The 11,293-nt window shown below is 30.6% G+C and overlaps 1 protein-coding gene across 1 annotated transcript; it reads right to left on the minus strand.

The window, feature by feature from the left end:
- Positions 1-1,898: 1,898 nt before the first annotated feature.
- On the minus strand, positions 1,899-6,025 carry LOC107412045 (sugar transporter ESL1). The gene is made up of 17 exons (XM_048467899.2): positions 5,610-6,025; positions 5,430-5,492; positions 4,982-5,071; positions 4,820-4,879; positions 4,540-4,605; positions 4,396-4,461; positions 4,234-4,309; positions 4,085-4,149; positions 3,825-3,917; positions 3,597-3,674; positions 3,400-3,484; positions 3,137-3,180; positions 2,991-3,053; positions 2,841-2,900; positions 2,696-2,749; positions 2,374-2,433; positions 1,899-2,280 (listed from the first exon to the last, which is right to left on the minus strand). Exons 1-17 carry the CDS (start codon positions 5,772-5,774, stop codon positions 2,044-2,046), a joined length of 1,425 nt encoding a protein of 474 aa, XP_048323856.2. The 5' UTR covers positions 5,775-6,025; the 3' UTR covers positions 1,899-2,043.
- Positions 6,026-11,293: the final 5,268 nt, after the last annotated feature.

Genomic DNA, 11,293 nt, shown 5'->3' on the forward strand with positions numbered 1-11,293 from the left:
CATCGGATTCATATTTTATACCATCCGGACTGTAAAAAAAACTTCCTAGTTGTTGTTCTTTTTTTTTTTCTGGGTCAAGAGTTGTTCGATTTGTTGACATGTATAAAGTAACAAACACATAACACATATATAAATATGGGGTAAGAGTCAAAATTTACCGAGCACATGAAGAATATAAAAATAAGAGACTTTTTAGATTTATTTAGATGGATTGTATAACATTCAATAACAATTTCCACCGACTTTTGGTACATTTTAACAGATATTTCTTCTATCCAATTCCAGTTCCATGGCCATAAAAGAAGGCAACGAAAATGTAAAAATTAACCAATATATATATATATATATATACAAAAAAGTCAATAGTAAGAAAGTTCATAATGTTAAGAGTACAGTTAACTAATAAATATGTTATTAACTCTTGCATTTCTTCTATAGTTTTCCTTTTAGTATCTGATACTAACTTTGCAACAAACACAACAGCTGAACAGCAAATGACACAGAAAATAAAAAATGTTCCTGAAGTATTAGTAAATATGACATATTAGACTATAGAAATGAGCCAAAGATATTTACAGAGAATATCTGAAAAAGGAAAAACTCATTCAATCAGCAATATTTAACGGTTGACAGTTTTTTGGGTCCATGATTCTATAAGGAAACATGACCAATATCCCAAAGCTGTTTTCTTCTTTATTTAATTAGGGGGAAAAAGATGGGAATCTTTTGTAAAATAATATTGATTATACTTACAACACAACCACTGCATAGAGAGCCGCAGAGGGCAACCATGGTGCTGAGAACCTTTTGTTAGAAAAATTATTATTATTTTTGTAATTAGGAAATGTTCCATTTATTCATCCATTTCTTTTTTTAATTATTGTTATTTTTGCTTGAAATGATTTGTTCATCAGTTTCTAATTTTTGCATTTTTTTATTTTATGCGTTAATTCGACATATTTTTTTTGGTCATTTTGCGATCACCTCTTTAATCTTAACCCAAATCCCAAGTCAAACCCTTTTAATATATTATTAAATTAAAAAAGTGGGATTGTTTGGTGATACAAATAGATTTACCCCAAAAAAATGAATATAGCTTCCAACTCAAAACATAAGTGTAACATGGAAGTTGAAACTTTTTGCAAGTCATAATGGTCAACATCTAAATTATATATGCTTTACTTTGTTTGAATGATGAATTTTAATGTGATTATGCAAGTTTGTAATATATCTTTGCAAGTCATTTATCATTAATCATATAACATGCGTATTGTTATTTATTAGGATTATTGCTTTCATTATTGTAATACACCTAAAACTTTGTTGGACCTTGTCTGGGGCATCCTTGAATTTTATATTTGTAGGTTCGATTTAGTAGTAAAATTATTAAAAAATATACCTTCAAGTTTATGGTTAAATCCTGATCTAGGTTGAAAATCTTTCATATCCTAAATAGTAATAAATTAAAAAAAAAAAGGTATTCATAAATTTCCAAATACATCCTCTGCAAAGAAATTAGAAAAAAAAAATATATTTTTTCTGGAAAAAAAAAATAATTCCAAGAGATGGAGAAGTTGAGAATTAGATATATACCAACAATTGTTGTTGAAGTAGAAGAAAATCAGATGTGGGAATATGAAATATGGCATGGCGTTTTGAAGGCGTTACAAATATTCAATACCAACTCTGGTACAAAAGATTCGGGAATAAGCTTATTTATGGTTGAGTTTTATATCTGCAGCCAGTAGCTAATTATTAATATACGGACTTAAAAAAAAAAAAAAATTAAAAACAACTCGGTAAGGAGAATGCAAAATTAGTTGGATTTGAAAACATTAAGTAACAATGTCCTGTTTAATAAAAAATAACAATAAATAAATATAAAACCAAGGACCTGTAAATTTAATACATAAAAAGGAAGGCAATGAAAATGCAAAGTCAGCAAAAATTAGTAGTTTTAGATTGTGGCACATAATAGCTAGCCCTTTTGAACCAATACATATTACCAAATACAACAGGAAGTTCACATTGTTTAGTGTACAATTAATCAATCTGTGTTATTGAGTCTTGTATTTCTTCTAAAGTTCGTCCTTTAGTCTCTGGAACTAGCTTTGCAATAAACACAACAGCTGAACAGCAAATGACAGAGTATATGAAAAATGTTCCTGATGAACTCCATTCCATCATAAAATTGAAAGTGTATGTAACTATCCAAGAAAATGACCAATTTGCCAAGCTCACTAGGCTTCCAGCTGAACCCTTTACATTTACAGGGAATATCTAAATATGGAAAAACTCATTAAGTAAGCTATATCATACTTAATCATGATAAAATATGTAAATTAGACAAGAGTAACAAAGCTGTATGTATACCTCTGACATTATAACCCATGGTAATCCTGCCATGCCCAGTGGATACGCTACACAACACCCCTGAAGTCAACAGCAATCTATCAATATTACTAGAGTCCTTTATCATCCTAAGGTTGCATGTGGGAAAGAATAATAACCAAATTGCAAATTTGTATGCACTGTGCCCAAAAAGATAACAGTGTAACACAATCTTTGTGCATATATAATTTAAATAAGCGCAGAACTCCTATCTTATTGTTAGCATAATTGATCTTGAGAAGAGCAACACATGTGTTAGTCTATCTAGTGAGTTATTTAGTGTTTTTTTTTCATTTGTATATACCTGGATGCCGATAAACACAATAATCGGAGTTAGCTTCTTCAACTGGTCGATGCCCTGAATTTAACAAACTCAAGTATATGGGATAACTTATGGATAAAGCCAACCCTACCATATATGGACAAGTATCAGGATTTTGGGCTTGTACCTCAAAGCAGAACGCCAAGCCTAGAAGAAAATTACCAAAGCACATTCCAGCTGCAGATATCTGTATACATAGGTAGATATGGATTTATAAAGAAAAACTTTTTTATCTTCTACATCACACATATGAGACAAAATTATTTTCCATTCTCACCATTAGAAGAGGTCGTCTTCCTAATTTATCCGTCAAAAGCAAACTCAAACCATTGGCAGGTATCTAGAAAATGAATCATACAGATATTTAGACATGAATGTAGTATAGTTCTTAATTTACAAGCAATTATTACAACAATCAAGTACCTGGATAATAGCCATTGTTAAAGTCCCAATACTACTTGAAAAACCTGTCAAATTTCAGAAACTTAGACTATGTTTTTTTGATTAATTTTTTGTCACTCTAAGATATGAAACCATTATAAAACTGTTGTGTTAAGTTAATATCAAACCCAGAAGCTTAAGTCAAAAGAGAATCTTAGCTTGGATGTTAAGCTACTAGGAAATGGTTCCAATTCAGTATCAAGTTTAACACACAGAAGCATACTAATATAATTTATTTAATTTACAACCATCTGAAAATATAGAGCTTGCATAATAAACAATTGCACTGCTCCCTCCAAGTTGTTGCAGTATCATGAGCCCTACTCCAACCTAAAAAAATCCAATATATACATAGAAAAGAAGGATCGACCTTTATGATTAGCAAGATGCAAAACTCTATATTATTTAGGTCATTACTTCTTTTATGGTTTTAACAGCTCACAATGAGCGAAAGAGCATATCTTCGTTGAAACAAGTCCAGAAATCTTTCTGAGTGCTTCTGAGAGGTTTTTGTATGATCCTGCAACAAAGTGAAAGCAAATTTGATTTCTTAATTTAGTTCCAGAACATGTTTAAGCACAAGTTAAATATTTACTAAACGTCAGAATTTTCTGCCAGCTGACATCAAAAAATAGCTGCTCTTCCATAAGAACAAGAAATTGTTGATTACTATGATATCGGCTGCTTCTTGAGAAATGTCAGCATTCTTTCCCCTGAGAGACTGCAAGCTGGCTTCAAGCTCTTCATGTTTACCAACTTTTGCCTATAAAAATTAGAAACAATCATATGAAGATTCTGCCCAATGTTTCATAGCTTTAAATTCTTTTTTTTATATTTGAGTAGTCACTCATGAAAATTAAAAAGGAACACGTATTTTGCATTCTTCTTTCTTCGTTGCCTTCAACTGAAAGGTATATATATCGGACTCACCAACCACCTGGGAGACTCTGGAATGAAAAACAGTCCTAGAATTTGGAGCAGAGATGGAATAGCACCTGGAAAGAAAATCACTTATTAGTAGTGCACCATAATTTTAGATCTATAAAATTATACAGAATGGAATCAAACAAATGATTTACCAATTACAGCCAAGGCACGCCAGGTCACAGAATTTCCAATGCAGTACATTAGTAAAATTCCAAAACAATTCATAAACTGTTCACTTGACAAAATAAAGGATTGTGATATTAGAAATCAATAGACAAATTCTTCCTGTCAAATTCATTGTCATTGAATTATACCTGATTAGCCGAAGTAAATGTTCCTCGAAGATTTGTAGGTGTTATTTCAGCAATATATACAGGAACCTGATAGGGAACGAGAATTTAATTATTGTATTGTGCATTCTGCATAGCAGTAACTGTTAAAAACCTTATTTCAATTACCACATAGTAAAAGACCCCCATTCCAAACCCCAATAATACTCTTCCTAAGTCCAGCCACCAAGCATTCTGTGAAAAGTATTAATTCTAGAATATATTAGTCGAACACAGTAAGGCAGGGGTAGAGAGAGCCAAAACAGTCAAATACATTCTTTGCAAAACTGTGTTTGCAAAATTCTCACTCCTTATGCAGCTTTGAAGATCTTAATTGAGCAAGAAAGATAAATTGAACACGATACCACATCAAATGAATTACAACTTTTATGGAGAAGGCAGAGAAAACCTTTGCAAATGCTATTGAAAACCACCCTGCCATACTGACTATTTCAGAGAACCACATTGTCTGTATCAAAATATCAATAGGAAAGGAGTTGACATTTGTTTAGTTATATGAAATTAAACGTTTTATATCAGGAATGGAATTAAGGGTAATACAAAAACTTACACCTCTACGACCTATGCGGTCTGTTATCCTTCCATTTACTAGTCCACCTACCACTCCTCCAACTGTCACTATCGAACCAAAAACTGAGTACTGCACAACCCAAATTCAATAGGGTTAATCCAGAAGCAGGGGATAAAAATAATTTCATTTGAGTTCAGCAAATTTTTTATAAGTTACTTAATATTTAAGGAGATGATAGACTAAGTTCTAGATGTACAAAATTTTGATCCACAAGCACACACAAAACATGGTAATCATATTTGTTGAATACTAGAATTCTAGATGCTGCAGAACTACTTTTGCAATTGCAAAAGACACGATGACACAAGCTGCTTAGACATTCTTCTTTCTCTCACCCGGCTTATAGAAATAATTAAATTGTGCTAAATTGCTTTCCAGCTTATAAAATTTGTGATTAATACGTGACAAGTAAGTAGTTGATGCTTACAGTTGAAACTGAAAGGCTCAAGTCCTGAATGATCCCAGATTCAGCAGGTGAGGTATATCCTAACTGCATTTAACATAATTATAAACTAAGTAGACGATGATGATGAGCCAAAAAGATAAAAATATATTATATGTATTACCATGGTAAAATATACGTTATACGTATTACCATGGTACTTACAATGCAGCCGCAGGAGAGAGAGCCGCAGAGTGCGACCAAGGTGCTAAGAACAACAACAATGGTTGCTGGGGAGTCATTCGTCTGTGTGTCATCATCAGCCTCAGACTTTGATTCTTCAAGCAGAGGAGACCTTGTCAGTAGCCCCTCTTCCATGTTTTCTCTCATTCTCTAATTAGTTTCTTTGGTATATAAAATGAGGAAGAAAAAAAATGAAAAACAAACAGTCAAAGAATGACTGAATGAGAGAAGTCCGAGATTGATGGTGCTTCGTTGAGCAATTGGCGAGACAAACGGGGAAATTGAGGCCAAATCAATCAATTATGTTTCGAAAGAGGACATGAAAAGCTAGCTATTATAATATTCTGGTGTATGGTATCACAGTCACTGCGGCCGGTTAGTGGAATTTTAGTGTGCAATTAACGTCATGCAGAGACTTATATAAGAAAAATGTGGCGGATTCTTCTCGTTAATTAATAAAACTGACTTTAATCTCAAAAAAAAATAAAGAGTAATATAGGATTAAAGTATAAAAATATGAGGAAAGGATATACTTATTATATTGTAGTAACATGGAATGCAATAATACTAGGTGAAAAAAATGTACACATAATTTATTATGTAGGACCAACTTAACTCTAATAAGAAGATGATCGATAAAACGGTACAACAGGGTAATTATGCACATATAATACTATAATGCACATGATGGTGCATACTTCATGAAATAATTAATGTTTATTATTATATATTTGTAAACATTCATTGTTATTTATAGCGGACCATACCAGTGAACCATTTTTTGCAGTGTATGGAACCAAGTCCATTGAAACCAATAATTTGGAAGAGAGAGAGAGGAAATGTATAGTATATGAATCTCTCTCTTCTAAAAGCGAAAAGGAGAAGAAAGAGACAAGTGGATTTTCTTTCTTAAAATTATATGAATAAAATAAAATACGAGATAGCAATTATTTTATTTAATTATTTTTTTTGGTGGAGAATAAAATGGCCATTATTAATGACAAAAAGCTGACGCGACTCGAAATTATTGATTTATATTTCCAAGTGCAAGTCATAGTCACGAGCCTTGTTTCTAACTTTTATTATCAAATTGTCAAATATGTTCCATTTACATCATGATTCATCGCATATTGTTACGGAATTGAGAGGCAATGGAAACAAAGAAAGTGAAGAACAAATATACAATTTATGTGAAAATTTTTGACGGGAAAAACCACGGAAAGGGAGAAGCAAATCCAATATCGAAAAATTGGTACAAAGGTGAGCTAAATTTCGTGATACCCTAAAAACCCCAAATTACAGCCGAAAACCAAAAATATATAGTACAGAAGAAACCCTAAAATCGGCCCGAAACCTCCGTTTCCACCATAGAGCCCCAAATTTTTCTCCAAAATTAGTTTCACCAAATGGGTCGCACCGCGAACTTTTCGGATCGGGTCAATAAGAATTCGGGTCACTAACTCTAACACATATAGTTTGAATAATTAATTATTTTCTTTTTAATTATAAAAATGCTTCATTTATTTAGTCTTCATCTTTTTGAAATGATTTATTTATCAATTTCTAATATTTTCAATATTTTTACACATTCAAAAAATTAGTGTCATTTTGTTCACCTACATAAGCCTAATCAAAACCAAAATCAATCCCCTTAAATATAATATTTAGGAATTAAAAAGCGATATTGATTGGTTCCAATCGAAAACATAAACTGTGTGAGGTGGAAGTTGAACTTTGTAAAGTCATTAGCGGTTAACACCTAAATTAAACCTACGAAATGAAGACTTTTTTACATGTGGTTATGAAATTAAGTTGGTAGTATATATTTGCAACCTGAAAGTCAAATAATATCACATTCCGTACTGTTACTTGTAATTGTTGCTTCCAACATTGTAACACTAGATTTTGTCTAGCACTCTTGAATTTTTCTAACAACTCGAATCGAATATGTTCTTGAATCTAGCAACTTGCTCGCTGACAAATTGTTCTGACCGCTTCACCAACCATGATTTTTTTATTTTTTTTAATTTGAATTTGAAATTTTCCTAGTGCACTTAAGTGTGTTGATAATTAAAATAGTAAAACTATAGACATTAAAATGTTTGCCAAATGATAAGTGTTGACATATTCATGATATCAGTATTTGATAAATATTTTTATAATTCTATCATTATTATAATAAGAATGATTTTTTTCTTTTGCTAATATTATTCCCACTATAATTGAAGAGAAAAAAATTTCATCCAGATTAAAATTTGAATTTTGAATCTAAAAGTATATTCTGAATGGTTTTACCATTGAATTAAACCTCAATCTTTAATAAAAATGATTGATCAATTTGCTTGGTTGAACCATGCTTATAAAAATCATAAATGAAATCCAACTCAAATTATTGTAGAAGACAGCAAGGATTATATGTCACTGGACCATTTTTTTTTTTTTTTTTTTTGGGGTAATAGTCGATGGACTTTTTTTCTTAGGGTCATCTAACATCCTATTCGAGATTGTTCAAATGATATTAGAAACTAATTGCAAAAACTAAAAGAAAAAGAAAAGTTTTAGAAATTCCTCGAAAAACATTGAGATATTTGGTCATGCATTAACTTATTTCTCTCTAATTTTCCCTTTTTATTCTATAGAAAGCTAGACACATATATAGCTAGGACCATTCTGCGTAGTAGTTCATAAATCTTTATAACAACTTTGCTAAATGGTGCTTGGATTTTTCTTTTCTTTTTAACCTTCAAAGCTTAGGACATAAATATAATTGCGCAGGAGATGAACTATTCCCAATTGCAATACTTAGAACACAATAAGGATAGAATAAAGGGATGGATTAAATTTTAAAACTAATCAATTGGATCAATTGTCCTTCTACTTTATAGAAATGAAAATTTAAGTACCTTCTGATCATTCATGTTTGTATCTTACCCCCCAAAAAAAAAAAAAAAAGGATCGTTCATGTTTTTAGTTGATTCCAAAAGAAAATGTTTGTAGTTGATATTATACATCCCAGATTACAAAAAGTAATCAATAAGTATTCTTCTTTATTTTTTGGGGGTATTTTTTGATTGACTTAAAATAAAAATGGATAAAGAAATAAGACTTTGCCAATGAACTAGATGACAGAAAAGGGGGGAAAATAAAAAGGTTAGCTAGCTTAATAAACAAAAAATCAAAATTACCTACTGATCTAAAGAATTGAAGTAACGAAATCATACATATCCTTTGAAAATGAACAACTATTGATTCAAGTTTTGGGAGTCACCGTTGACCTGTAGTTGTAGAATTATGATGGAAAAGGAATCAATTCTATTATTGATGACACAGGTTTATATTTACACTGTCACAACTGAATATTTGAAGATACTTTTGCCACATATAGACTCTATAAATTAGGGAATAAAAGATACGAACTATATAATACATATACTATAATTCTCAAATCACAGTGGTTTAATTGTAGTTTTAGAACTAATAATAAATCATTTAATGTAATTAGGTCAATATTACCACTATAATACCTGATCTAATCTTGGAAGAAAATCGGTCATCCTCCAAGCTCTAATAAAGAAAAGCGAGATTCCTGCATGCGCGTACCGTTGGCTCGTCTCTAATCTATAAGAAAACATCGCATGTTTTGTATTTTAAAAGCATTGAAAATTTTAGTAAAAAATAATAATAATAATAATAATAATAAAAAGAACAGCGTTGATTTTTGACACTGTCATTTGTTTCGCAAGCATCAAGCATTTCTTTTTTTCAAAAAAAAAAAAAAATCATTTATATTAAGAATGAGAAACAAACATCATTTCTTTCTTTCTTTCTTTCTTTTTTTTAAAAAAAATACTAAGCACCAAGCATTTCTTACATAGCTTTTTTTCTTTGTGAACAATGTATAAAAAACTTTGCAGAAAAGAGAAGCAATTTTTTTTTTTAAAAAAAAAAAATATATATATATATATATATATATATATTTCTCTAATCTAATTTCGTCGAGAAATCATGCATAAATTCTCCCCCTTTAGGAATTGTCAAATTAAAATTTAATCTCGAATTGTCTTCCACTTTATGGTGAAGTATATTCCTTCCTATTCATCATGTCATCTGCAGATAGTTTAAAAAAATAACAATAATAATAATTTTTTAATATTTTATATATATATATATATATATATATAAGAATGTCACAGGTGAATTTTATTTTATTTATTTACTTTTACTTACATGTGAATTTACCATACAAGTGAAATGACCAATACATGCAATCTCACACCACGAGGCCTCCCAGTTGAGTCCACCCAACCCAAAGACTTCCAAATGGACAACTATGTTCTCTTCAATTCAAAACTTGAGCCCATATGGCCCAAATCTGACCTTAGGCCTCATCATCTTTTCATGTGAGTTCCACTCACTTTAGGCATATGGATTTAATAGGAACTCTCGTTGATAAATAAAAACAAATCTCGAAAGGTTTTTCTTTCCTTTTTTTTTTTTTTTTTTTTCTCTGATGAATTTGGGGAGGGGTAAATTAAATCTCATGTAATTTATTTCCATCGGATTCATATTTTATACCATCCGGGCTGGAACAAAAACTTCCTACTTGCTTTTACTGAGCGCATCAAGAAGATAAAAATAAGAGACTTTTTAGATTTGTTTAGATGGATTATATAACATTCAATAACAATTTCCACCGACTTTTAGTACATTTTAACAGATAATTCTTCTATCCAATTCCAGTTCCATGGCCATAAACGAAAGAAATGAAAATGTAAATTTAACCAAAATATATATATATATATATATTCAAAAAAATTATTAGTCAGAAAGTTCATATTGTTAAAAGTACAATTAATTAATAAATATATGTTATTAAGTCTTGTATTTCTTTTAAAGTTCTCCCTTTAGTCTCTGGTACTAACTATGCAAGGAACACAACAGCTGAACCGCAAATGACACAGAAAATAAAAAAAATGTTCCTGAAGTATTAGTAAATATGAGATATTAGAATATAGAAATAAGCCAAAAATATAGTAACAAAAAAGAAGGGGGAAAATGGTTTTTGTACCAGATGAGCTCCATTCCAGGGTAAAATTGAAAGTATAAGTAACAATCCACGAAAATGATCAATTTGCCGAATTCAATAGGCTTCCTGATAGAGCCTTGACATTTACAGGGAATGTAAGAAAACAGAAAAACTCGTTCAATCAGCTATATTAATGGATAACACCTGAAGACTAAATGAAGACTTCTAATGTGATTATGAAATTAAGTTGGTAATTGCAACTTGCAAGTCAAACAATATCACATTCCCTACTGTTTTTTATAACTTGCGATTATTGCTTTCATTATTGTAACATTGGATTTTGTTTGTAGCACCCTGAATTTTTCTAACGATCCAAATCGTACATAGGAATTCCAACTCAAATTATTGTATGAGAGAACACGAACTATATGTCAATCATCGACTGTTTCAAGTAGGGATATCGATTATGTTATTTATGAATTTTTTTTTTTTTAATATATATTAGAAGTGGGGGAACTCGAGCATAGATAATTATCTGAAAAAATAATGTTTTTTACCAGTAGACTATCCGTACAGGAATATTAGTTAAAATGTTTCATATTATATTAAAAACTCATTGCAGAAACAAAAAAAATAAATA

The sequence above is a fragment of the Ziziphus jujuba genome, chromosome 10 (genome assembly GCF_031755915.1).
Source record: "Ziziphus jujuba cultivar Dongzao chromosome 10, ASM3175591v1".
Classification (NCBI taxonomy): domain Eukaryota; kingdom Viridiplantae; phylum Streptophyta; class Magnoliopsida; order Rosales; family Rhamnaceae; genus Ziziphus; species Ziziphus jujuba.

Bases quoted from the DNA above. Each gene is read 5' to 3' on its own strand.
- LOC107412045 (XM_048467899.2), bottom strand. From the start codon at position 5,774: ATGAGAGAAAACATGGAAGAGGGGCTACTGACAAGGTCTCCTCTGCTT. The intron at 5,072-5,429 runs GTAAGCATCAAC...TGGGTTGTGCAG, and splicing joins TGAGCCTTTCAGTTTCAACT to TACTCAGTTTTTGGTTCGAT. The intron at 2,750-2,840 runs GTACAAGCCCAA...TGTTAAATTCAG, and splicing joins GCTTGGCGTTCTGCTTTGAG to GGCATCGACCAGTTGAAGAA.